At 45.5% G+C, this 27,478-nt stretch overlaps 2 protein-coding genes and 1 long non-coding RNA gene across 5 annotated transcripts; all 3 read right to left on the reverse strand.

Annotated features, from left to right (window-relative positions):
- Nucleotides 1-993: 993 nt before the first annotated feature.
- Nucleotides 994-16,325, reverse strand: PCYT2 (phosphate cytidylyltransferase 2, ethanolamine). 2 transcript variants are annotated; one of them, XM_081849417.1, is made up of 13 exons: nucleotides 16,166-16,325; nucleotides 10,178-10,266; nucleotides 9,533-9,694; nucleotides 8,967-9,033; nucleotides 8,505-8,589; nucleotides 7,360-7,404; nucleotides 6,130-6,268; nucleotides 4,895-4,977; nucleotides 4,691-4,768; nucleotides 4,411-4,476; nucleotides 3,822-3,887; nucleotides 3,369-3,457; nucleotides 994-2,178 (listed from the first exon to the last, which is right to left on the reverse strand). In XM_081849417.1, exons 1-13 carry the CDS (start codon nucleotides 16,246-16,248, stop codon nucleotides 2,055-2,057), a joined length of 1,176 nt encoding a protein of 391 aa, XP_081705543.1. In that variant the 5' UTR covers nucleotides 16,249-16,325; the 3' UTR covers nucleotides 994-2,054. The 2 variants fall into 2 exon arrangements, with proteins under 2 accessions (XP_081705543.1, XP_081705544.1); XM_081849418.1 differs by lacking the exon at nucleotides 16,166-16,325 and adding an exon at nucleotides 15,344-15,456.
- Nucleotides 16,326-17,563: 1,238 nt separating this feature from the next.
- On the reverse strand, nucleotides 17,564-27,374 carry SIRT7 (sirtuin 7). Of its 2 annotated transcripts, XM_081849416.1 has the most exons (10): nucleotides 27,119-27,374; nucleotides 26,816-26,953; nucleotides 25,401-25,505; nucleotides 23,150-23,220; nucleotides 22,935-23,007; nucleotides 21,858-21,956; nucleotides 21,535-21,771; nucleotides 19,585-19,665; nucleotides 18,448-18,554; nucleotides 17,564-18,047 (listed from the first exon to the last, which is right to left on the reverse strand). In XM_081849416.1, exons 1-10 carry the CDS (start codon nucleotides 27,212-27,214, stop codon nucleotides 17,846-17,848), a joined length of 1,209 nt encoding a protein of 402 aa, XP_081705542.1. In that variant the 5' UTR covers nucleotides 27,215-27,374; the 3' UTR covers nucleotides 17,564-17,845. The 2 variants fall into 2 exon arrangements, with proteins under 2 accessions (XP_081705542.1, XP_081705541.1); XM_081849415.1 differs by having other exon boundaries at nucleotides 26,816-27,374.
- Nucleotides 19,677-21,528, reverse strand: LOC309334831. Its single transcript, XR_014153289.1, has 2 exons — nucleotides 21,382-21,528; nucleotides 19,677-21,296 (listed from the first exon to the last, which is right to left on the reverse strand). It is a non-coding gene; the product is annotated as an uncharacterized lncRNA (long non-coding RNA).
- Nucleotides 27,375-27,478: the final 104 nt, after the last annotated feature.

The raw sequence follows: 27,478 nt of genomic DNA on the forward strand, positions 1-27,478 counted from the left end.
GGCTCCTGGGGCAGTGCTGCCACTGCACACCCAGTGTGCATTGCCACAGGGCGGTGGGCTCCTGCCACTTGCTGCTGCAAACACCACCTGCTGCTTGCTGCTGCTGCTGCCTGGTGCTCATTGCTTCATCCTGCTCCTCCTTTGCTGTGCCCATGCCACCCCATTGCTGCGGCCTACCCACTGCTGTGCCTTCTCCTCCTGGGGAAGCCCTGAAGGACTGGTAGTTGGGGTGTGTGGACTGTGGTGTGTGTGGCCATGGATTGGTAGTGGCAGGGGGGCACAGCTACAGCAGAGGGGGATCAGGAATCCAGGAGTGGCGAGTGCCTGTCAGTGGTGAGTGGCAGGGACAAGCTAGTGGGTGCCTGATGGCAACTAGAAGCTGGAGGGGGGCACAGGGGGAGTGGGAAGGAAGAAGCAAAGTGGCAAAATGTCACAGGAAGGGCCTTACAGCAGAAGATATAGGGCAGATCCCTATGCCTAAAATGACTTTCATTGCAAAGGGAGTCCAAGGAACTGAGGGAAATAGTGGTTATGAGAGATTATGTTTTAGGCTTTATAAACAAAATGAAAACTAACAAATTGCTAGGTGGTGCATCTTTGTGTATGTCGTGTTGCCGCTCCTCCCATCTTCAGACGTGAATTTCCCACTTAAAGAATACAGAAGTTTCTGGGAAATGTAACACAAGGCGCAGTCCCATACCCACCAACATTTCTCCGATGAAAATAGGAATGTCCCATTCCATAATGTTAATTTTACTATTTATACCCTACACACATTTTATTGGGTTGCCCCAGCACTCACAATGACCAACCACATGCTTCTCAGGAAGCCCAAAAGCAGGGCTAATAACAATAATATGGGGGCTATTGTTTTTTTGTTTGTTATTATGGTATGTATTTTGTACTTTTACACTGTAAACTGCACTGTGATCTTCAAAGGAAGGGTGGGATAGAAATTTAATAAATAAAATAATGTAATCACTCCCACACAAGTAAGTCATCAACATTTTATTAATTTCCACCGCTGAAATTGTACAAGAGAGATAGAAAAGACACAGAGCCTGCCTGGACAGGGAAGAACCCCATGGTCACATGCGCCCCCCCCCCCCATGTGTTTCCCACTACGCATGAAAAGATGCCTCAGACAGTGATCTGCACCTAGATCTCACCACAAAGCATTCAACTTTAGCAGCACAAAGCATTTTAAATACAATACGCAGTATACTGGGCTCAATGTATCTGATGTCTCCATCTCTCCGCACAAGAACCACAAGGCCCATTTGGATGAGAATGAAGCCGTGGTTGTGAAGCAACGTACTGGGGCTTTAGGATGGAGCTCCAAGCACATTCTGAAGATCTATGCGGTATTTGTGTTTTGTGAGAACATTGAGAATTGCAGTGCCACCAGTCTCTTGCTTGGCCATAGTACAGAGTAGTGAGGGCCACTGTCTACCACCGGGGAACCCTGGGACTTGCCTAAGCTCCATCCACTGTTACAGCTTGGAAATATTTTGTAGGTACCAGATGCAAGGCAGTGTGTGCAAGCAGCAACAGGCCACTTAGAGAACCCTTTGTGCCCAAGCTAGGAAATGTAGTGGTCAGTCTGGCTTGGAGCCCAACTCCAGCAAGCACTGCTGTTGAGCAAATGCTCTGGGATCCTATTAATGCTGTAAGCAATGAGCCAGACCAGAAAGGACGGTTGTAAAGATAAAAAATTTGTCTCTGGCAGGCAGAAATCAGAGAGATGCTCCGAGATGCAGAGACTCAATAAGAAGTTGAGCAGAGATAACCCTTACTCCCCAGCTCCAATATGTCAGGTGAAATCACACCATGTTGCAAACATTCATTGGAATTGAAACCTGCTATTGAGAGGGCAATGTTAAAATCTTCCCATGGGAGTGGGCCTGGGCTAACTAGATAGCAGCATCCGGGATCTTCCCCACACACGGGAGAATTGTTACCGCAGGCCTTCCTAAGGCTGGCAGCAGTATCCTATCCTCCAGGAAAATATTGCCGCTCCAGGAGGGAAGGATTCTGCTACACCGTTCCCCATGCTAGCTCTCATGATCTTCCTGGCCTGCCTTCCCCAGGGCCCCTTCCTCCTCTCTTCTCTTCATGGCCTCCAGCACAGCCAATTCTTTTGCTTCTTTCTTCTGGTTCCGGGCTTCAAACTCCAACCTGCAATGATCGAGAGATCTGTATCAGCATGGAATATTTAAATCCACTGTGCTCTTTCAATTGTAAGGACAATGATTTTATTATTTGTACCCCCTCCCATCTGACTGGGCTGCCCCAGCCACACTGGGTGGCTTCCAACATGTATAAAAACATAATAAAACATTGCACGTTAAAAAGCTCCCCTATACAGGGCTGCCTTCAGATGTCTTCTAAAGGTTATATAGTTACTCATCTCTTTGACATCTGATGGGAGGGCGTTCCAGGTTGCCACCACCAAGAAGGCCCTCTGCCTGGCTCCCTGTAGCTTCACTGCCAGAAGACCCTCAGTGCTGGATCTCTGTGTCCAGGCTGAACGATGGGGGTGGAGATGCTCCAAACAGCCGAGACAGAAAAAATACTACTCTGCTAAGCCACTCACTTCTGCTGCTTCAACACTGATCCCTCCTAGGAGAGGCTCTGGACAAGTAAGCCATCTAAGGCAGCCATGTGGAAGACTCTAGTTGAGGACCCAATGGCTTCAGGGATTCAACATTCTTAAAGGTGCCTGGAAAAGCATGTTCAGAGTTCGGGAACCATCATGGGAACAGACATAGTCTAACCACTATCAGAATTGTGGGGGCAAGGACAACGGATTCGCTCCTGCTTCTTCAAACGGCCCTGGCAGCAGCACCAGACAGAATCCAATATCGCAACAGACTGCTTGGTACAAAAGCTCTCCCTTGCCAAGACAGTCCTTACAACAGCAAATGCAGTGCTCCAGGTAACTATTATGCACACACCAATGGCTTACTCATACTTGCATAATAAATTCTGGTTGCCATATCTGTTTTCAAAGAATTCAGAATGTGCTAGTACTGTCAAAACTGACAGAGGGCACAGCAACTAGAATATCAGGCAGTGGATAGTTGTAGACTTGAAACTATGGGGAGGCAGCAACGGTACAGAGCACAGAATCTTTGTTCCAAGGCCCACACTTCTTGTTGGTTTTGAACATTGAAATGAAACTGTTGAAATTTCATCTTCAGGGATGTTGGAAAGTATTTTAGCTATTCCCATCTGTGAATTCGTGTTTAGTCTGTAATATGACTAGCATCGTACAGACTCCAAAATAAAAGACAAGCAAGGAGTTATGGCACAGTAGAATCTAGGCCTTATTGTGACAACGTGAACCAAAGTCAAGATCAGCCAACCTGTTTTTAATTATTCTTTTCACTATCAGATCTGTTGTGAGATTGTTGCCACTGTCCACCAGCAGGAAGATATTACGCTTCTTGGGTTCCTGCAAATATGGGGAAGAGAGATGAGAGGACACAAGGCAATGGCTCTTTAGAGGCATTCCAAAGAAGTTAACAACAGGCATTTGCCAAAATAGTTTCTGAATGCCCAATATGTACCACAGCTGCAGGAAAAGCTGACAACTCAAGTGCATTCAAGGGAGGAACAGAACTGCACTTTCCCACAGCAAGGAGAGGCTTGCCACTTGGTCACACAAATGACAGGCCAAGCCTTATTGCCCAGTCACCCACATACCCATTTTTCAAAAACTGCCCCCCAGAAGAGAACCCAATTCTCTGCCATGCACTGTGATTTGGACAATAGATGGCATGAAATCGACACTAACCAGGAAGGAGTTTTCTGCTTACCTCATATGGATCTGACCCATTCTTGTCTGGTACCACCTCTGTCATTCCATGGCACACAAAGTCTACCTGCAAAGAAACAGCAATAGTCACTATCGCCTTCGCTCGCAGGCTCCCCTACAGTATGATGTGGCTACCTGTGAAACTTCAGAAGCAAAGGGACATATCTCTCAAGCGCTTGTCTACCACAGGTACAGTATGAAAGGAGACAACTGCCAGCAACTCACCCACAAAAATATAGGCAGTTACTTCCATGGCTGATCCAAAACATATTGGTACAATCATTAATGTGTTCTCTTCCTCACAAGCATCCTGGTACTGCAGCCCACCCCTCATCAGATAGGGAACAATAGTCAGGCTGGGTACAGATGATAGCTTTTCAGAACCAGAGGAGATGCTACAGAGTAATTGCTGCTAGCAATACATGCATTCGTTCCCCTTTCCCCAACTACCCCAGCATGTTCTCCGGTGAAACTAATTTACAGGTGTGTATAGATACTTCCTTTTAACAACAGGTTCCCAAGAGCATACACTTCCCGCCCCAGTTAGTAGAAATCACACACACACAATCAATCAGTGGAACTATACTCACCTTAAAATGATCCAGCAGATCAGCAGTGATGGAATAGGGGGCTCCAATCACCACCTCAGAAACATACTAAGAGGAAGAGGGAGGGAGAGAAGAAAACAGTCACTCTGGATTCCCACATCTGCCAATGGCTGTTTCAGTTACTGAACTCTGTATATCAGGCACCTTCCAGTGACATTTTTAAGCTTACCAGGTGGTCTACCACAGCCAGATGTGCTCGGCTTTATCTGGCTCATTCTGACCATGTCCTAGTTGTAAGAGGAAGATTTCTTCTAATACTCACCCTGCAGGCTAGAACACTGAGGGTTCGTTCATGCACATTCATGATTGGATAGTTCTTGCCTTTGTACAGATTCACCTCCTACGAATAAAATATGACAATCAGCACAAGGGGAAGTTTTGCATTCCCACCCCTCACTCCCTCACAGCTGAGATGAGAAGGAACGAATGACCAACCCTGCCTAGGCAGTGTGAAGCTGATACCCACCTGGTCAAAATGTAGCCCCACAATTATATAAGGTCGCTTTGCTATCTGGTGCGTTTTCTCCAGGAAGTCCACATGACCAACATCTGGAGAGTGTATGTATTAAGGATAAAAGCCTGTGGCACAGAATGAGAAGTAGCGACTTTTTGTTTGCTTCTCATAGACTCTATGCTTCTTTTCCTGGTAGTCTCAGCAACCGCTGTGACAATCTGAGTTACTATGGTTTGGATGCACACAGACATTCAGCGCTGGAGCAACTGAGTAGCTGTGGAAGTGAACTTACTGCATTGTTTACAGACTTCCAATACCCTATATCAGGGATCAAACGCAAGGCAAACCAATTCTACAGTTGACATAAAAAATCTTTGCACAGCGCTGGTGGTTTGGCACTTGTGACCTATAACTTTAGAGTGATCTTGTAACTCTTTTAAAATGTGTTTTTCCTTTAAAAAATACTAATAAAGCAACAAATGTTGCCTGCAATGACTAAAAACTGACAAGCAAAGACAGGTGGCTGAGACCAGCAGATGAATCATGGATGCGTAGGTCTATCAAATGCAAAGTGAAGGTCGGGGGAAGGTGGGTTTCCTTTTGGGAGGGGGGAAACATGGGAAGCCCTGTTTAAGGCATGTCTGTACACATCCTTTATTGTTCATGTGCCTTTCACTCAACCGTTGTAGCAGCAGCAGCTGAAATGTAACAGACTGGGATGCATTGGAATGCGTGATACAGGATGACTCAGGCAGAGTTCAGCTTCTTCGAAGATGGTTGTTAGAGTTTATAACTCAAAGACTCCTGGGCTAGTTTGGCTATCACAGCAGAAAATTCTTAACACATATGGTTTTAAAGAGGAAGTGCAAAAGCCTATGTTTTGAGCTGACAGTATTTCTGGCACATCAGTAAGGAACCTGGGCTCAAAATGCACTCTCTACTACAGTAGAAACTCTAGAAGGGCTGGCAATGCCTTGCAAGGTCTGAGTCAAACAAGAACAACTATAGCTGACTTGTTCTCCTCAGAGTCGTACAATCCACAGAGTTCCATGGGAAGAGCGATTGTTAAACCACTCTGGGAGGGGAATAGGGGTTTCTTAACAACTTTCAACAAAACAAAACAAAAGCAAAACACAGCAGGGCCATTTGAGACCTGGGGTACAGTAAGACCAAACACAAGGTGGCAGGAACCCGTAATTTGCCTCACAGACACCTCCTTCCACCCGGCCCAAAAGGAAACAGGATACGAAAGAGGTCAAAAGCACCAGCCACGTAGATTATAGTATCTCCTGGTTGTGGCTCCTTGCCAGATGCAAACTGGATGATCTTCTGGGATGTCTGCAGAAACTGGGAAACTCCGGTCCAGGGGCTGTGACTTTTAGGGCACTGGAGAAAAGAGTACAACTTTAATACCTTGGCAGGCTTCAGTTGGGATGAGTTGTGAAAGAAGCAGACTGAAATGTCATTGAGAACACACTCCTAGCACAGGCATGCCACACAGTCAACACAACATCCCACCTTTATCAATAGGTGCTTGCAGACAGATGTTTACTGCCAGATCAATGCACAAAAGTTTTTTGTTTTTTTTCAGTGTCCATGTGATATTGTGGACAAAATACCAGCCCATATTTTTACCCCATTTGATCTGGATTTCCCCTTTCTGGGAGAAATCTGGAAAGTAAAAAAGAAAACTTCGATGACTCATTTGAGATATCTCAACAACCTATTTGTAGAGTTTAGCTCCACCACGCGGCAGCAATAAGTACTGCTTCTACAGCTAGTTTAGTCAACCAATCTGATATACACACATTACAACACTGGTGCCAAAGCACACATTCCTGAGGCCAGAAAAAAAAGCACAAAGTTTTTCCAAGACACAATAAGCTTCCACGTGACTCTACTGTATAACTTGGCAGATATTAAAGGTATTTCAGTTGGCCGAAATAGATATTCCATTGAAGTCCTGGTGAGACTAGAAATCAGCTGCAAAAAACCCCAAACAATCTCCTTGATCACTGAGCTGATGTTCACACCAACAAGCTTATCTTCTCACAAGTAACTCTCAACAAAACAACAGGAAATAAAGTGGCATGAACAAGCAGATACTTTCTTGGCCATATTAACAGTTAACACCAGATGAAGCTGCATGTCTGCTACGATTGTCAGGATGAAAGCTGCAATTCATGTCTTTTAATCCTTCACTAGATTGGGAGATAAAACCACTACAGCTTGTCCCACCCATTCTCTCTGTGGCTTCATTTTACCCTGTTGTGAATAGTGTGTTGCGTATCTAGTAGTTACTTAACCATGACATTGTCCCAGATTCTGCCTGTTCCCATCACACCCTCCACTGTTGAAGTCAGGTCTGCTCAGGGTAAAACCGGGCAGGGAAAAGCCACAGTAAAAAATGCAAAACCACACAGCATTCAGGAATCACATCCCAGGCTTCATTTGCAGTCACTGGAAATGGTACTCACTTTCCCAAAGTTATCTGTGTGCTTCCGATAATCCATGTCTTCATCCTAAGAGAGAAAGCAAGCATGTCAATGAATTGTGGAAAAATGCCTATACGACTTTCTAGTTAAGGAAGGAAACACAGGGTGCTAGGGATCAGAAATGGCAAGGGTGGGAAGTTTATTGCCCTCCAGAGGTTGTTGGACTCCAACTCCCATCAGCCCCATCCAGCAAGGCCAATGGTCAAGAGATGATGGGAATTATTGTCCAGCAACACCAGGCCAGCCACAGGTTCTCCACCCTTGTGATAGGAAATAGCTGCCATCACTCAAGTTTTCCCACCCTAAGTACATAAAAGGAGTCCTGCTGGATGAGACCAAAGGCCCTTCTAGTACAGCGTCCGTTTTTCACAGTGGCCAGCCAGATACCTATGGGAAACCTGAAAGTGCAGCAGCCCTCTCCCCACCTGTGATTCCCAGCAATTGATATTTGGAAGCATACTGCCCCTTGACACTGGAGGTAGTACAAGCATTTCACATCCATGTAAAGAAGACAATCTCTCAGTTGAAACTAAAACAGACACTTAATGGGACAGTGTTTGGTTTCCGTCTTCAGCCCACGCACATCAAGATGCAAAGTGAAACTCAAGATCAAATGCTTCAATTCCACAACACCATGTATATCTTCAGGACAAGCCATCTTGCCCACAAGGCAAATGGCAACAATCTGACACCGACACACAAATATACATGTACCCACTCCTGACCTGTGATGTCCTGTACCATTCTCCAGGCAACCCACCTGAAAACCCTGCTCCCTAATCCCATTGCTGCCATCTGATGACCTACATGAACAGCTTCTGAATCCTTTTCTTCCCTCCTTGCCAGTCCATCAACACACGTGGTCTAAACACTAAGAGTGATAATTCTGTGCAGATTGCAAAGGCCACTTCATCAAACATATGTTTTTTCTCTTTGCTTTTGGCACCTGCTGCCTCAAAGGCTTCTGCCAAACAGCTTCTAGTCCTGGCGCACGCAAGCAGCAGAGCTTGCTACAATCTGTCCAGGAAGCAATCTCAGATCAGAAAGCCCGGATTGCCTTGGTAAGTCAGTGTAGCCAAGAAGCCCCGTTCCCCACCTCAAACTCTCAAACTCTTTCATTGACTCACAATGTTGCTGTGGTGAGCCTTGGTCATGAGCAGCATGCGGCCAACCAGATCTGTGGTGGATACTCCCTGAGTGCGTTTACATTCCCTGCAATAAGACAAACTCAGAGTGAGACAGGGGCCCTTGGTAATGGCTACTCACCATGTTCACACTATGCTCACATTCACATCTCCTTCCTGCCCCAAGATTATCCCTGAAGCACACCACATTTATATGCGGACAAAGGAATAGCATCAAGAAGCCTAATGTAATATTGACACTGAAGCTAAATGGGCTCAGGCACGGCCAGCATTTCTGCAGGAGGCCACCTGGGAATTGACATGTACACAATTCAAACTGTATAGAAGGAAAGCAAGATACAAACGCAATGAATAAAATTAACCAATCCGCTCGGCAATGTTTCGCTATTCTGATACGGGGACGGATTTTGAGCAGGGCAACAACAGTCCTAAGCAGGGCGTCACCTGTATCTCCCAGCATTCTTTACTTCCTCGTAGGTGTCCTTGCCATCCACAGTAAGTGTGATATCATCTGTGAAGGGAAGGGGGGGAAACAGATCATTGCTGGCAGATTAGAGAAGCTGCCTAGGAAGACTAATCGGCAAAAGCCTAAAACCACACACCACAGTTAAGTTATGGTGATCTTGTGTATATGAACAGGCCTGCCTTTTTTAAAGCTGGGGGAAGCTTTAGTTCACTGCCCTTCCCAAACTAGATGAGAAAGAGCACTGTGGATCAAACAGAATCCTTTGGGAACATGGATGTAGTAATTTTAGATAACTTGAGTGTTGTTCTGCAGACAGTATTGGTTTCCATTTTATTTCTGTTCCCCAAAGCATCCTACTCCTTTTTGGAGCACACCTCTATGGTTTTAGTGTATGCTGAGGAATGGATAAAGTCCAGGATAGTGAATGAACATGAGATTTACTGGCAAAGACAGAAAACCATTTATTTTAGCCTGAGAGCCACAGTTAAATGCAACTGGGCCGATCATTCACAGATAACCAGCTAGAAGAGTATCAGGTACTCACTCCCATGTACACAGAAGTCACAGTTGTATTTATCCAGCGTTTCCAATGTTGTGACATAAGGAGCTCCTGGTACAATCTCGTCCACCCACTTGATGGCCTTCACCATTTTGTATCTCTCCTCTTGAGTGAAGACAGGGGGTCCTTTATGCTTGGAGATCTCCTCTGAGATTTAAGACAGAGAGAGAGAAGTTTGTTAATACCAGGTCTGCATGCGTTCAACAGGTCCATACGTTTCCTAAGCAAACTGACATCTTGCATCCTAAAGAGTTCCTAGTCCTCATTGCTTCAGAATAACCTTTGGAAAAATATGGGCAGTAGAAGGTGAAGTCTCAAAAGGCTAGACATGGCTTTAAGCGGACAGAAAGACAGTAATTCATCCCTCTCCTCTCTCACAATACACCTCTGACTACTAGATGCTGGAGAAAATCAACACTACTGTCATGCTTAGGCTGTGAGCATCTCAGTGGCATCAGGCTAGCCACCCCCAGATTGTGGACTGTGAAATCATGCAGATGGTAGGGGGAGAATCTAACCATATTGTTACATATTCTGACTGAAAGGAATTTGCTGCTCACAATTTCACTTTCTGGGTTTCTTTCCAGGGGTGTTTCTGAAACAAGGAGAAAAGTGGACCAATTTCCTTACCATCTGTGTGGACTCCTACGATCAGATAATCACCCATGGCACGAGCTTGCCGCAGCTGGTTGGAGTGCCCATAATGCACCATATCATAGCTACAAAAAAGAATAGAAAAGACAAAGGGGCTTTTGTGAAGAACTTGCCCTGGTACTGACTGTTATCACAAGACTCTCATCTTGTAATGCTCATAGTACACCAATCAATGCATCATTTCAGCCAGCTATACCACTAATACCGGTTACTGATGATGGAAAGGTGCTCACAAGCAGCAAAAGATTTTAGTCCTTGTTACATTTATGCTGTTCTGTTAAACATAGATCTGCTCATATCTCTGCATCTCATTTTTGCTCATTGTTACATCATCTGCACTGAGAGGCCCATTGTATTGCTTGATGAATGGAAAACCACAAATGTGCATGATTAAATTATTCAGCCTGAAGACAACCACAAGTGGAAAATCCCAACTTGATTTTAATATTGCAGGAATCTCCAATCTGGGCAGATAACTGGCAATAAGGTCAAGGGTTTGCCTGCCTTCAGTTGCCATTTTCAATAGAGAGGGAGGCCTGTGAGGGCAGCGATGGTCACACATGTTTTGCTAAAATGACACAGGGAAGAATTCATAGACCACTTTTGCTTATAACTGGAGAAATACTCATGGTAAAATCAAAGGTGTAATGAGAGCAAAATTATGCTAATATGGGTTACAAATTAATGAAAAAGACAGCAAAGCCTGAGGAGAGCATGAATTCTTCAGGTTTAATCTAACTCTGGTCCAGAAGGTAGCAACTACATAATTAGACTAAAGGCAAGCAGTTACTAATAGGGCTCTTAGTTATGATTTTGCAATTTAGAATGTGTCTTGGTGCCAGCAGTCCCAGGGGTTATCTTCCAGAAGCCACATGGCTTCAAACCTAGTTACCATGACAGCAGCTGGAAGGGTTCCAGGTGCAATTTGCCCCCTTCCTCCAACCCTCATTGGAGTCACAGAGGTAACTGATACAAGCAGCTTCTACGCTTCAGAACACACCAAGAGAAGAGATTGCATGCAAGATGTTGGACTCATTGTGCCCCACAGCTCCAAAGAATTTCCTGGTAACATAAACCCTTTGCTCAGTCACTGGAAATATTCCTGGGACCTTTCCTTAAGGTCCTAGGCTTACTCCATTTCAATAAGGACATGCTGTTCCTCCATGGAATTCCTGCTCAAGGCTTATCGTACTATTAAAATATTAGACTGCTGTAATACCAGATAATATCTATCGCTAACAAGGCAACTGAGACTCTTAATGAAAATTGACCTTGCCTGCTCTCACATGGAATGCACCTTCCCACTCAGATTATGCAGGAAATTTTAGTCCCACTTCTTAAAGCAGAATGCTATGAACAAACTGCAAACCAGATGGCAAGGAATCTTGCATTAATTATGACTGCATACACAAATACTTCTGAATGCCGGAGTAAGCACAGTAAACTATTTGTTAATCAATCTCTCCTCAACAGTTTGATCCCTCCTCTCCCCTCAACCACCCCCAAATGTAGTTTCTGCCCATTGCATCTAAACTCCCTGGTGCTGCTTAGCTCCACTATATTGGCTCTCTACTCCAATTCCTCTCCTGAACCCCGAAAGGAGAGTGGAACCCCTCTGTATTCCGCTGAAAACACCCTCAGCACAGAAAGTTAAACCCAAAGCCGGACTCTAATTGGCCAAAATATTGTGAAATCCTAGAACAAGATGGTGAAAAGCTTAAACTTCAGAGTTATGAGAAACTAAAGTTCAAAGTTCGAGATTGGTTACATTACCATCAGATAAATGAGGCATTTAAGCAAGACAGGAAATTAGGATTTCAGAAGGAGAGGTCAAAGCTAGAAACAGAACTATTAGAACCCAATACTAAGAACTTGTCTAGAATGTATAACTTGCTGTTGAAATGGAATACGCAGGAGGAAACGATTAAATCAGCTATGATTAAATGGGCTCAGGACTTAGGTCATGACATTATGTTTGCTGACTGGGAACAGTTATGGACCACTGGTATTAAGTTTACGGCGTGTAGTGCCTTAAAAGAGAACATAATGAAAATGATCTACAGGTGGTACATGACCCCAGTCAAGCTTGCAAAAATTTACCATTTGCCCAATAATAAATGCTGGAAATGTAATGAGTCTGAAGGAACCTTCTACCACCTTTGGTGGACCTGCCCAAAGATTAAAGCCTTTTGGGAAATGATCTATAATGAAATTAAGAAAGTCCTTAAGTGGACTTTTTCAAAGAAACCAGAGGCTTTTCTCTTGGGCATGGTTGGCCAATTGGTGCCAAGGAAGGATAGGACATTCTTTATGTATGCAACTACAGCAGCAAGAATTCTTTTGGCAAAGTATTGGAAGACGCAAGAACTACCTACTCTGGAAGAATGGCAGACAAAGGTGACAGAATTCATGGGATTGGCAGAGATGACCGGCAGAATCTGCGACCAGGGGAGAGAGACAGTGGAAGAGGACTGGAAGAAATTCAAAATATATCTCAAAGACTCTTGCAAAATTGAGGATCGTTAAGATGTCAAGGGGTATGAATTAGAGAATTACAGCTGTAAACAATAATTTTAAGTAAATCTAAAGAGAATTAATAGGGAAATTGATCAAAGGGTTGCTAAAGAATTGTGAAATAAGGATGCAGGGAAAGGGAGGTAAGGGGAAGTCATGTTTTATATGTTTTTGTTTTGTGTTCTGTTTGTTTTGTTTTTGTTGTGATGTGTCAGAAAACTTAATAAAAATTATTTTATAAAAAAAAAGAAAGTTAAACCCAAAGCCTTCTACTCATTTCACATCTTTCTTGACCTGTCACCTTTGATGCATTTTATTACTTTCTATTATTTGACTTCCTTTGTGACTGTCCTCCAGTGATTCTCCTACCTGTCTAAACAATCTTTGAATGTTTCTGTGAGTAGAACTTTCCTTCTCTCCCTTGAAGATATGTTTTTGAGCCTCTACTATTCTTTCTACACACTGTCCCCAGGTGACCTCATTAAATTTCATGAATTCAGTATCACCTATACACTAAGAGGACATCCAGCTGTTTCTCTCTACCTCAGAACTTCCTTCCATCAATCACTCATCTGCCCGTCTTATATATCTTCTTGGATGGTTAACATAACTTACTTTACACAGTTGTTGAGAGGGAGAAAAAGTGGGATAGCTGCTGTGTGGAGGGAGGGGTAGCTAATGACACAGAAGACAGAATCAGAATTCAAAATGACCCCAACACATTGGAGAACTGGGCCTGGGCTAACAAAATAAATTTCAATAGGGACAAATGTAAGGTTCTGCACTTAGGAGGAAGAACCAGATGCACAAATATAAGATGGGGGACGTCTGGCTTACTAGCAGTACATGTGAAAAGGACCTAGGGGTTTTGGTGGACCACAAGCTTAACATGAATCAACAGTGTGATGCAGCAGCAGCAATAAAAGCCTATTCTACGTTGCATTAACAGACGTATGGTGTCTAGATCAAGGAAAGTAATAGTACCACTCTGTTCTGCCTTGGTCACACCTGGAATACTGTTTTCAATTCTGGACACCACAACTTAAGAAGGATGTTGACAAGCTGTAACATGTGCAGTGGAGGGCAACCAAGATTATCGAAGGGTCTGGAAACTAGGCCTTACAAGGAGCACTTGAAGGAGCTGGGTATGTTTAGCCTGGAAAAAAGGAGACTGAGAGGAGATATGATAGCCATATTCAAATATCCTAAGGGCTTTCACATTAAAGATGGAGCAAGCTTGTTTTCTCCTGCTCTGGAGGGTAGGACTCGAACCAATGACTTCAAGTTACATGAAAGGAGATTCCGACTTAACATTCAGAAAAACTTTCTGACAGTAAGAGCTGTTTAGCAGTGGAACAGACTCCCATAAGAGGTGGTGGACTCTCCTTCCTTGGAGGTTTTTAAGCAGAGGTTGGATGGCCATCTATCATGGATGCTTTAGCTGGGATTCCTGCATTGCAGGGGGTTGGACTAGATGACCCTTGGGTCCCTTCCAACTCTTAGTCTAAGATTCTGTGATTCTATGATAGAGAACCTACATCTAAGCAGTATACAAAAATAGTACAACAGACAGATCCTACCCATGGTTTAGGACATGGGTGGCACTGTGGGTTAAACCACAGAGCCTAGACTTGCCGGTCAGAAGGTCGGCGGTTCGAATCCCCGCGACAGGGTGAGCTCCGTTGCTCGGTCCCTGCTCCTGCCAACCTAGCAGTTCAAAAGCATGTCAAAGTGCAAGTAGATAAATAGGTACCGCTCCAGCGGGAAGGTAAACGGTGTTTCCCGCGTTGCTCTGGTTCGCCAGAAGCGGCTTAGTCATGCTGGTCACATGACCCGGAAGCTGTACGCCTGCTCCCTCGGCCAATAAAGCGAGATGAGCGCTGCAACCCCAGAGTCGGTCACGACTGGACCTAATGGTCAGGGGTCCCTTTACCTTTACCTTACCCATGGTTTAGAAGCTAACAGACAGACGAGGGGGGGGGACAGTAAGGAAAGGGAGAGGCAAACAGGTAGCACTTTATAAATTGCTCCAGAACCCTCCCTGCAGCACCAAGTTGGGGAAACAAGGATAACAGGGAAAATACTGAACTCAAAAGTTAATGCACTTGACTTCCCACACCAGGTGGTGACCAGAGGCAATAATAAGGGTGGGCTATTTGGCATTTCAGAACTTTGTACAGAGCAGTGTGACTTTGTATCATTTCCTGCTGAGGTGACGTTTATGCCAGTTACAACCTCCTGGCCCATTTACAATCATGGTGAACAGGCCCAGGGGGTAATTTCATTGAGGCCCAATAAACCCAACCCATGACAATAAGGTACAATTTAGGCCATAGGGTAGTCAAAGGATAGCGATGAGCAAACATCATTTTGCAGCCATGAACCGTACACACCTCTCGGAACGAGGGGAATTCAGGGCACAGGATAATCCAAAAGCGCGTCTCAACGTGGAAATTTATGTTTACAACCGTATTCAAGCTCCAAAGTCCCTGCTACGTAACCCCGAGACGGGAACATCCAGTCCCTTCAATGGGATAAGTTTAGTAGGGCCACGGGAACCAGCCAGCTTCGGGATCGAGCCAATCAGGAGCGACGGCGCCACCCACAGAAGCTTCGCTGCCCACTTACCAGCGGGATCGCAGCCAAGAGCCGGGGCTCTGCGATTGGCGCACTCCAACCGCGAGCGCTCAGCTGATGCGAATTGGCCCGCCGATCTCTTCCACCCACATTCAGAGCAACCCGTTGCAAACCCTGCGCTAGCAGCGGGTACCGTAGAGACAGAAGCCCCGTCGAAACGCAGAGAAGGGGGAGCCGAAGAGTGTCGGCCAAGAGAGAAAAGCAAACAAGAAGGTCGGAGCCTGCCCGGTTAACGGGCAGCAGCTTCGGTTCCAGGCGAGCGTGATGCAGGAAGCCCTCCCTCCACGTGCATGCGGCACACACACACACGACACACACAACGCGCGTTTTCCCCGTGAGCGTCCGCACGCCGCGATTCGGCGGCTCCTCTACCCGGAAGCAAGCCTGCCCGCCCCACCGAGCTTGTGGACTCCCTCCGCTAAGCGCGCAGGGCAGCAGCAGCAGCAGCAGCAGCCTCCTGCTCCGGACCCCGCGCTGCCCGCGTCCCCCGGAGGAGCTTTGGCAGCGGCGCACAGAAAGCCCGAGGGGGCTCCTGCCGTGGAAATGCCCCACGGCGGGTGACAGGAGCGCCGCCGTCGCGGACGCGAGCGCAGCCCAGCCGAAAGCAGCGCGGACGGGCGTTGCTATGGGGACAAGGGGCGACGGCGGCAACCGCGGCAAAGCGAGAGCGGTTGCCATAGAAATACCCGGGGAAGCGTCTCTGCTGGTGCTGGTGCTGGTGCTGGTGCTGGTGCTGCAGGTGGGCCCCGTCCCGTCGCCCTCGGGAACGGGCTTGGCTGCCTCCCCCGCCCGCCCACCCACCCAAGCGCTCACCATCCGTCGCACCACACGCGCACGGGCCGGTTGGCGCCTTTGCCAGAAGGGGAGGAGGCCCCGGCAGCTCCGTTCCGCAGCATCTCCGGCCAGCGAATGCCGGGCTCTTGGGCGGCTGGCCTGACCCCGGCGCTGTCACTCGCTGGGACCTCCCTCGTCACGTGGTCAGGGAGGAGCCGCAGCCATCTTCGGTGGCCGTCACCTGACCAACAGGCGGCGCGCGCCACCCCCCCCCCGCTGCCTTACGTCGCGCGCGTCGCCCCGCCCCCTCCACAGGAACCCTCTCCTTGAATGGCGACTGGGCGCCCCGTTCTCCCTTGCGCCGGACGCTCACCGGCCTTCCTCCGCTGCTGGAGACATTTGAGCTCTCTTCCACGCCAGATGTCAACCTTTGCATCATAATAAGCAAAGTGGCGCCTATTCCCTACCCCAGGACCCTCAAATGCTGTACAGTGGTACCTCAGGTTAAGTACTTAATTCGTTCCGGAGGTCCCTTCTTAACCTGAAACTGTTCTTAACCTGAAGCACCACTTTAGCCAATGGGGCCTCCCGCTGCCGCTGCGCCAACGCTGCGCAATTTCTGTTCTCATCCTGAAGCAAAGTTCTTAACCTGACGTAATATTTATGGGTTCGCAGAGTCTGTAACCTGAAGCGTATGTAACCTGAAGCGTATGTAACCCGAGGTACCACTGTACATGATATTTTGTAGGACTGCCTTGCTGAAGGGAGACCAAAGCCCTTGTGATTCTGTTTCCCCTGGCACCCACCCTTATACGTCTGAGATACACACTAGGGTTGCCACCTTTGTTCTGGCAAAATACAGAAGGGTGGGGTGGGTGCAATTTCCACCCCACATCTGTTGCTTGAGTGATTTCAAAACAATCCATTACAATCAATTGCAGCCTAACAGGATGGCCCCTCTGAAATCTGTCAAACACACACACACACACAAATTGTCTTTGCTTTGCTACCCAGGGCTTAAATACATGACCTTTCGCACACATGCATTTGGAGAGGATCCCTAACTTGGCAGAGAAAAAGAGCACTGAGGAAATACAGGCCAAGGTGTGTCCTGTATTGAATGCAGGACGTAGCATTTTACACTGAAATAGAGGGCAGGGGGGGTTGGACTCGATGGCCCTTGTGGTCTCTTCCAACTCTATGATTCTATGATTCTAGGGTGATCCTGTATTATACAGGACGGGTGGCAACCCTACCCTCAAGACCACTTGCAACAATTTAGCACGATTGTACTGCACATCTTCTGAAAATGTAACCCTTGTTGTAACAGACCCATGTTTAGATAAAACATGCACACCCAAATGTGGTAGTTATCAGCGTTGCTGACATCAACACAAGTCTGGGAATATAAGCTGTGTGCTACAAAAACCACGGCCATTGCCTTTTATTGTTTAATTTTATTAATAATATTTAATAATTGACAGCCCTGAGTATTAAACACCAACCCCTCCTCAGCCACAGCAGAAACCAAGCTAGGCTTCAGCCTCTGTTTACAAACTGAGTAGTTATACAAAACATTTATGAAAATAGCAGCTGTGTTTTTCCAGTTAGCCCAGCAATTCTGGTCAAATCCAGTGCAGGTGTAAGGTCTTGTCCTGATTTTAGCAACTTCAGTTGGTCCTCAAGGTTAAAAAAAGCAACCCCCTTATAATGCCATTATCAAGACATTTTTCTTTTCTTGGTGCCTTTTGCACAGCCCCTGCCAAACCAGCCGCCAGAAAGGGGTCCCACGGGTGTCTGCTGTTGCTCTCCCAGCTGCACTTCATGAAGACCTACTGGTGGAGCCACAGCTCTCCTGCTATGACTCCCTTCTTCTTCAGGTTGCAGAGGAACAGCCAAAGAGAAAATGGGGTCCTTTGTTCTGCAAGCACAATAATATGTAATATTAAGTTTGCAGCACGCAGAGAATTACCATAAAGCCCAAGTATCAAGTGAAAGGGTGTGTTTAGAACCATGCATGATATACTCCAGTAAAACAGGGCTGGACTGCAAGTCCTCACAAGTGCAAGTATGTTCAGTGCATATTTCTTTCCTGATACAAACCATGTTTAAATTACATCACATTATGAAGAAACAAGAAGCTATATTTAATTATAAACCTCCGTATGATACTGTATAAGCAGACAAGAGCCAACATTTAGATTAAATGTAGAAGAGCCTACATTTAGCATCTGCTCATTCAAAAATCTGCTACTATCTACAAGAGTGAAGTATTAGTGTATAAGGGCACAGTGCTCAAGCCAAGCATTATCTTTGCTGACCTGTCATAGCAAGGGACGGGAAGCCCCAGCTCATCCATCAATAGCTTCATCACATCATCACATTTCCCATGAAGTTTCAGGGCTGCCAGATCATCCTTTGGTGTCCACTGTAGACAGAACAGTAATACTGTGAATGAAGTGAACTGACTTAGCACTGCTACCATGACATTCACAATGATCTGCACATGTCACGTACTAGGTTTTCACTTTTATTGTAGAAACGTTAGTAACATGTTTATCCCATGGCAAAGGAATGAAACTTCGACATAAACATGTGAACAACATAAAAATTTATTTGAAATCTGACAATGTGGCTTGTTATAGAATTACTTTCAACCAATGATAAGTAGGAATCCACCAGATGGCTTCTAGGCAGTGGCATAGCATGGATGGGGCCACAGGGGTTTTTGCCCTGGGCACAAAAATTCAAGATTAAAAAAAAAAGAGTGCTCCCTGGCCCAGAAAATCTCCCAATGTTCACCTGGGCAGACTGAGGAGCAGATTTGGGCAACGACTGGTTGCTACGGAGCCCTCTGCATGGGCTTTACAAAGATACTTGCTCCTGATCAATTCCCAGTCCCACTCTCTGCCATGCTCGATGCTCATGGGGCACCGCAACTGCCACTCGGGAAGGTCACCAAGCTATTGCCCCTTCATTCCAACCTATCAGCGGGCAGAGCTGAAGAGCTCCGCCCTGCAGCCCCCTTGCTAGCTGGTGCTGCTGAGGTTGCCAGTGACAACATGGAATAGGAGTGTGTTATCAGCCATGGACCAATCAATGAAGAGAGTTTTGGTCCATAGGGATGTTCCATTCATTACCATACATTCTACTCAGACACGTCAATTGCTTATTTTTTGTATATCCTTTAAACCTAAACATTTCTTTTCTTATCTATTTCTCTTTTAGAAACTACTTAGCTTCTTATTCAATCCCATATGCCCAAGTGCACAAAAACATATTTCACATTGCACAATTTTTTTGATAATGCACACAATTTGTCCAGCTGCATGACGGAATAAATCCTGAACTTTGGTCCTACCCTATAAACACATGGAAGCAACTAAAGTAATCATATACACTTGCATATATCACCAGAGCAAATTGCTCTGCCCATAAATGACAAGGCTCAAACTAACCTGGAGATTTACAATGTAGAGTTTAGGGCGGTGTCTGGGTGGTTTGCTCATGCACCACAAATGTGGATACTTCTTCAAAACCTGTTGTGAGAAGGACAACACAACCAAAATATTTATCAGTGCGAGAAGAGGGAAGGAGTCCCAAACTTTGAGATACTTGGCAACACAGTTCATCTTTAGTCATCTGTGGTCATCTTTAACCAATGCCTACTACAAACTACTTAGAAGGGGAAGTAGGAAGCAGGAACAGTCTTCTGGTACCAACTTCCGGCATTACATGGTTGCCAAGGCTTTTGCAGGATTCAACATCTGTAGCAGAATTTCTATCAAATGCAAATGACCAGTCCCAGTAAACATCTCAAGTGTACTGTCTGGATTAATGACGGGCAACACACATGCTTTTGCTAAAATTTAAGTGATCATATTTCTAGTCCAATGGCTAGCGTGCCCAAAAGACTCAAACCAAACACTTTTGCAGGTATTGCAACTATTAAAATACACATAACTAGCAGTCACCTCAGCTAGCTATTACCTCAGCTAGATGGAAGTCATACAGTAAAACAGGCCTAGGCGTCAAGTTCCAATGTGGCTTCCTCCCAGGGAAATGTACTTAGGACTACAGTCCCACTTGGCAAGAAACATGAAACACTTTCTAAACTAAAAATACTTTCTCAAAACACCCTAAAGTATGGAGATGGATGGGGAGAAGTAGAAGTGTAAGCAGGACATGATCCTCTGGTAAAACACTGGCCAATTCCTGATGGAACATCTAGTAACAGCCAGTTGCTGGGATTGTTGCAAAGTATGCTGGACTAGATGGGCCTTTCCTTATTGCGCTCTCTAGCAAGTGTCAGGATCTAACAGCAATAAAGCTATACAGCAGACCTGCAAATTATGCACATTTAACTTGTGCATAATAATAATAATAATAATAATAATAATAATAATAATAATGGAGGTGTCCAGGAAACCTTTGGCATTCCCAACGTGTTTTGACTGTATGCAATTTTGGCTTTATGTGCTATCCCACCACCACCACAAGTTATGGGTCTACTGTATTTTAACTGTAAGAGATCCAGAATATGCATTCTGGATTTACATGATTATATTTAAAAAATAGTGATCTACTCAAATATGGTATAAGGCCAATTCAGGTATCCTTTAGTTCATTCTTACATTTCTCATTTACATAGAGAGGCAAACACTAACATGTTGAAATAATACAAACTGCCTTATTGGGAAACTTAAAAAATATATATCCTGGGTTATTTAGCTATGAACCACTTAACTGTATACATCCTTACTTTAATCCAGGTTTGGGGACCTTTGGCTCGCCAGATGTTGCTGAACTACAACTCTCGTCATCCCTGGCCATCAGCCATGCTTGCTAGAGCTGATGGGAATTGCAGTTCACCAATGTCTGTAGGGTCAAAGGTTTCTCACTCCTGTTTTAATATCTAATTGAAAAGGGGGGCGGGGAATGCAAGCCAAGACATTCATACAAACCAAGTTGCTTTATTAAAACGCTTGCCTTTTCAGACTTAATTTTTTAAAGAGCTTCCTATCTTTGACCAAATATTTGAAATCTGTTTCCGTAACCTTCCCCTGGCATATATTTGGCTATAACCAATGACACCGGAAAATATTTTCAAAGGATTGTATTGTTACATTTCTAAGAAGCTCCAAAGGAGGAAATGCATACATATTTGTGCCTATGTTATAGAAACTTCTATTGTTACATTTCTATGAAGCTCCAAGGTGGAAAAACGTACATATTTGTGCCCAAGTTGCAGCAACTTCTATTTTTGCAAACACTTTCACAATAAACCTTAAAGACTATAAATTGAGGTGTCAGTCTGCAGATTCCAATATAATTCTAGAATTTTTGAAATAAAACCATTACAGAGTATAGTGGAATTGTACATTGAATGACATTTTCTCCTGCCTTACCTTCAAGCTAGATCCCAAGCACAGGATCACATCTGCTTTGCTTGCAGCCTCTATTGCTGCCTCCCAGTTCAAGGGCTGCTGCAAGATGCCCTTCTCCCCAAAGTGTACAATTGTATCTCTTAGTTGTGCCCCACATTTGTGGCACACTCTGCCGGTATGGTGCCTGTGCAAGGCTGTGCGCTCCGTCACGTCAAACATTCGCACGTATTCACGATTGGGTGTGCAGGATGTGCAAACCTAATTTTGAATGGAAGCACAGAATCTGTGTTATCATTCCCTATGGTACAATGGTACACCAAGCCCCACTCTCTGCATATTCTCACCTCTATATACATGTTTCCATGCAGCTCAGATAGGGCTTCCCGAGGGAGCCCACTGCGCAAGTGGAGCCCATCACAGTTTTGTGACACCACATGCTTTACCTAAACAGGGAAAAATAAGAGTGTTAAGCATGGAGAACGTAGAGTTAAAAGCAAGTCACTTCTTGTTTCCCTTTATCAGCAGTTAAGATATGATCTGCACAGTTTGCATGTTAAATAGCCAACCTTCCCCTCCCTTTCTCACTGCTCTGCCAAAATAGCTGGAGGAGATATAGTTGATTAGCAGGAGCGGAGAGACAGTGGCTAAATGTGGTTGCCTGATAAAGTATGGGTAGACAATAACTGCTCACCAGGAGTGAGCACTATGGAATTACCTCTGTTTGAGGTGCCAGTTAGCGAAAGTAGCAGAGTTAATGATAAAAGACAGCATAGCCTTGCATTCAAAATGAGAGAATATCATCAACAAGTTGGGTGGTTTCGCAGACTGGTACTGAATCCATCATTTCCTAATTTAAGAAATTGCATTCAAGAGCAGACAGCTCTTGAAGGAGTGCGCCAAAATTAACGCTATGTATTTGTAACCCACATGCAGCATCACTTCTATGGTGCTGTCAATATACAGTGTCATACTGCAGTCTTTTAAAGTAACCTAGAAAGTACAGAGTGTGTTAAGCAGCCTATAAACCTCCCATACAATATGCCACAAACCTGTTAATTCTTCGTGGATTTCTGCTGCCTTTTACAGCAAGTAATATCTATTTATGTGCTATCAGTTCAACCTATAATTCAATCCTGTGCAGGAACCAAGTAACTAACAGGGAGGTTCATTTTCGGAGTCCTAAGTGCCAGCCTCCAACACACATACAAAGACTGTCTATCTCCCTGCTACTCTAAGCCCCATGTCTGATTCACTTTGTCTAACAATACAGTATTTGTGCATGGCTTTATCCTCTGCACTGAGAGGCTCTCCAGCACCCCAGATTCTCCAGACATAATATCCATTTCACATTCACATGTTCCCCACTGGTGCCATCTCTTTTTACCCCTGGGAGTATAGGATTGACTAATATGCAGCCTTACCAGTTTGTGGTTGTGCAAACAGGCGATGCTCATGTGGGTGAGTGTGGGCTCTGCCTCACTCAGATCCACAGCCCTGGCAAGCGGAGAGAAAAACTGTATTAAATAACAGTAATCAATCTCACATGTTCCAGTGGAGCCTTCTCTGAGGAGGCGGAAAAGATCTAAGAAATTTCCCAAGCACCAGGCAAGCATCTGAACGGTCAAGTTTTGGTTACCTGATACTCCTCCCTTTCTGCAGCATTGTCCACACCCCATTAGGGCCTCTGTAGTCAGGAATTGAAGCTGCCTGTGTTACCAGGAGACATAAGAGAAAAGGGACCTTCAGCAATACACAGCCACACTCATCAGCAACTTTGTCTGCCACATCCTAAAAGCCCTGCCAACCCCCATAGTCTCCTGCTCAGACATCTCTCCACTGCTACCATCATCCAAAACTGAAAGCCCTTCATGATACAAGCACCTGCCCCCATCAGTCAACTAACACCATACTGAAATCTGCCTGAGAAATGGCCTCAACATTTTCCTCCATCAGGAAAAATCTTATTCCAAACTTCTTCCTAGCTAGGGCACTTAAGGTTCATATGCTGCTCACATGGCAAACATGTGATTAATCTGCCCTGCTCTTCTGCCTCCCAAATTGCTAAGGCAGATTACCGTACTTTTTCATGTATATACAGTTTACGCCCCTGTGTATAAGACGCCCCCTATTTTGGGGGACTCCAAATTAAGAAAATGGGAGGAGATTGCCAAGAGTTGTTAAGCTTTTTGGGGAGAGGATTGCCCAGAGTTGTTGAGCGTTTTTTTTGAGGGGGATTGCCCAGTTACAGAGCTTATAGAACAATAACTGTATTGTTAGACATTCTCACATATTGCCAATGACACCAATCGTAAGCACGGTCGCCAACAGCACTCACCAATTGCCCGCCAAATTGCCACAGCGGCAGCAAAGCCACGACAGATCTCGCTGCATCCACCAATCAACCACCCAATCAAAGATGACAATCTCCTGCAAGCCGCAGCAACCTATCGCCCGTCACCACGCTGCACTATCCGTGTATAAGATGAACCCCAAATTTTAACTTAATTTAAAAATAAATAATCCTCGTCTTATACACGGAAAAATACGGTAGTTGTACAACATAACAGAATGGAAAAACCCAGTCAGCCAAGCAGCATCTCCCACTGTCCAACAGCTGCTTTGCCATAGGCAAGTCTGATAAAATGCTATTTTCTTCCCAATAACATGAGACAGCTAGAGGCAAGAACATGATGATTCTGCAGCTTTCCTGCTAGGGACAGCTTTCTGAAAGGAGTCTTCTGTATTCTAGATTGAAAGAGACATGCTCCTTAACATGAAGAAACATAATATGCAGACTGGCTGTGTAGACTGGTTCTTAGGTGGGCATGCAAAATGCTAGTTGTTTCTCTGAGACACGAGGAATCAAAGTGACAGTTAAAACTGGTGTTCCTTTAACGTATTTAGTATGTTACCCACTTATTATCCAGAGTAGTTCTAACACAACCTCTTCTATGGCAAAACCTTAATCTATCTCAAAGGGTGTCAGGCAACTAACTAACTATCCAATGCAAAATCAAATGAATTCTGAGACGCCAGAATTCCCACCCAATCAGTTAAAAATGCTTCTGAAATGCTGAAATCAGTATTTCATGCAACTCCACAATGTTGTCACCACCACCTGTGCCTTGCATGCAAAAGGTTGCAGCTTCAATTGGGCTACAAAAGTCTCATCTGAAGTGCTGAAAAGTCACTATCAGTCAGTATACTTATTTATTTCATGAAATCTATATACCATTTAATAGTAGAAAAAACCCAAAGCAGCTTACAAAAAGAATAGGCAATACTCAGCTAGACATACCAATTCTATGATTGCATATAAGACAGCTTCCCATTGTCCTGCATACATTCAAAACAGTTGTTCCATCATCTCAGTATCCACACTTCCCATACTTCAGACTGGGAGTGCCTCTTCACTACCTCTAAATAAGAACGCTGTTAACAATACTACAACAAACTATTTTCATAAGTTCAAAACAATTGTTCTGTTTCACTTGTGAAAGTGGCCCAACTCACATCAAGAGTCACACTACATGTTATACTCACCACAAGAGAGCAGTCTAGCTCTTTTTGTTCTGCAAACTCCCCAAACAACAGACAGAGAACACTGGACAGGAATCACAATCAAACATGCATGGATGAAAAAGCTGGTTTTATTTTTGCTTACCTCTCTCATTAACAGGTAATTGTCCCTAGGAGGGAACAAAAGCAGTTTGAATACAGTTTCTTCTATATTTATCTGTTGCTGAGGGAGCCTACAGGATTCTCAACAGTCAGAGCTGGACTGCTCTTGCATGGTGAACATAATGTGTAGCCACACACTAATAAATACAAACCACTATAGGATCTTGTACCAGGTGATTTTAGAACAGCCAACCACACAGTCTTACCGTACTGATGCCAGCTCCTGTGTAAATGATGAGATGCTTTGCTCCCTGCACAGCTGCAGAGAGCTTACTGACTTTTCTTTTCAACTCTTCAGGTTCATCACAAACCTAAGAGTGGATGAATGAGGGACTGAAATTATTTCCAAAGGACCACTTCAGCTAAGCCCTGTACAATTCTAATCACATGACATAAACTCAGCCATGTCTTTTAGTCTCTTCCCTTCGCTCTCTTTCTTTTGTCCTCAACTCTACAAGCTTTGTAAAGGAAGACATGAAATAGAAGAAAGAGCTTCAGTAGAAACGTCTTACATGTCAGAAACAGGATACATTAATGACATGTGGGAATAAGTGAGGGGGGACCAGCTCATTAAGAACAAGGAGATGGCTAACAAGAGCATTAACCCTAAACATTTTTCTTTAGAAGGCGTTCTGATGTAACAGAACTTACTTTCAAGCACATGGACCAAATCAACTTTGGGCTGTAGCAGAAGTTTGATTTTGTAACAACTGAAAGCCAACTTAAATGCTACTCTAACAGCAACTGGCTCCCTTGCCTTAAAGCCCTCAGTCAAATTACACTGCAGGGTTTTCAGAAACACTTTTCACTTTTTAACTGGTCTTCTGAATATGACATATATCAGCTAGGTAATAGTCTGACTGAACTATGTTCTTCCTGGCTCTGCTTTAAAAAACGGGTGGGGGCTGCTGTTAAAAGATAGTTCTAAGTGTATATAGGTTTTGAACACAAGCTGCCATGGATAGACATTTGCCCAGAAAAACAGCCTAAATATATTAAATTAAAAAAATTAAATTGAGTAAGTTTTCTCAGGTAGTAAAAATAGAATAATCAGAGGCCTAGGCAAGCCACACTAAGCAGTGTTGGAAAGAATTTACTTTGGACAACTTATTTCTTATGCAGCAGTGGCGTAGCGTGGGTTGTCAGCACCCGGGGCAAGGCAAGTAATTTGCGCCCCTGAACCCGTGGATTTGCGCCCCCTAACCCTAACCCCCAGATGTTGCGCCCGGTGCGGCTGGCCCCCCTGCACCCCCATGCTACCCCACTGTTAAGCAGGCCACATACTTTCCACTGTGTGTTTTGTCACTAGCAGGTAGTAGCTGAACAAGCAAGATAAATGTATACATGGGTAATACCAGATACTCATCCCCTCCGTCCTTCTCACTAGCTCACTCGTTCACTCTAATCCCAACAGAAGTGAAGCGTCGCCGTAGCACCGTAAAGGCTAACAGGCTCGTTTGCAGACTAGCGCCCACTTAGGGTGCCCCACGCGTGACTCGGTGTTGTTTCTGCCGCCGGCGAGCGACTGACGTGGCTGCCCCGCCGAGAAACCCTCCTTCCTCCGTACTCACTCGCGCTCGTTTACGCATCGAGGGGGGCATAGCTAGCAAGGCGCACACACCTCCTCCAGCCGCCGCCGCAGCCTCTCGCGCTTCTTGCCAAGTCGCTCCAGATCCCGGACGATCTCCTGACAGCCGGAGAGCAGCGCGGCCTCGTCGGGGCTCCGCTCGGCCGCCGGTTTGCGCAGGATCCGCGACACCTGGCGCCGAACGGCGGGGGAGAAAGAGACGGAGAGGGAGAGAGAGAGAGAGGAAGGGGGCGGTTGATGGGGAAGCAGGGGGCGTGGGCGCAAGGCAGAAACACCGGCGCCCACAAGCGCTACAGAGACCCACAAGCCCCTCGGCCCAACCGCAGGTCCCGGTACCTGTCTGCGTCGCTCCCGCTGCTCTTCCTGCCGGAGGAACTCGGCACGAGCCGCCGCTTTCCGTTCCGAGCGGCTCAAACTCCAACCAGCCGCCATCGTCCCGGTGGCTTCCGGATACCAACCAGCCCTGCCGGTGGTTTCCGCTATTTCCGCTTCCGGCCTCCCAGAGCAGCGATCGAGGAAGCTAGAGTGCCCTTACTTTGCGGCCATTCAGAGAGACAGACGAGGTGACGAGGCTCGCTGTCAGAACTCCTCACAAAGGAGGCTAGAAGGGCCAACGAGGCTGTTCACCGGAACTTCCGGTCCAATGGCTACAAGGGTTCCGCCATAGAGATGCCAGAATGCCGACGCTCTACAGCC

The sequence above is a fragment of the Podarcis erhardii genome, assembly GCF_964252035.2.
Source record: "Podarcis erhardii genome assembly, chromosome: 2".
NCBI classification, from domain to species: Eukaryota; Metazoa; Chordata; class Lepidosauria; order Squamata; family Lacertidae; genus Podarcis; species Podarcis erhardii.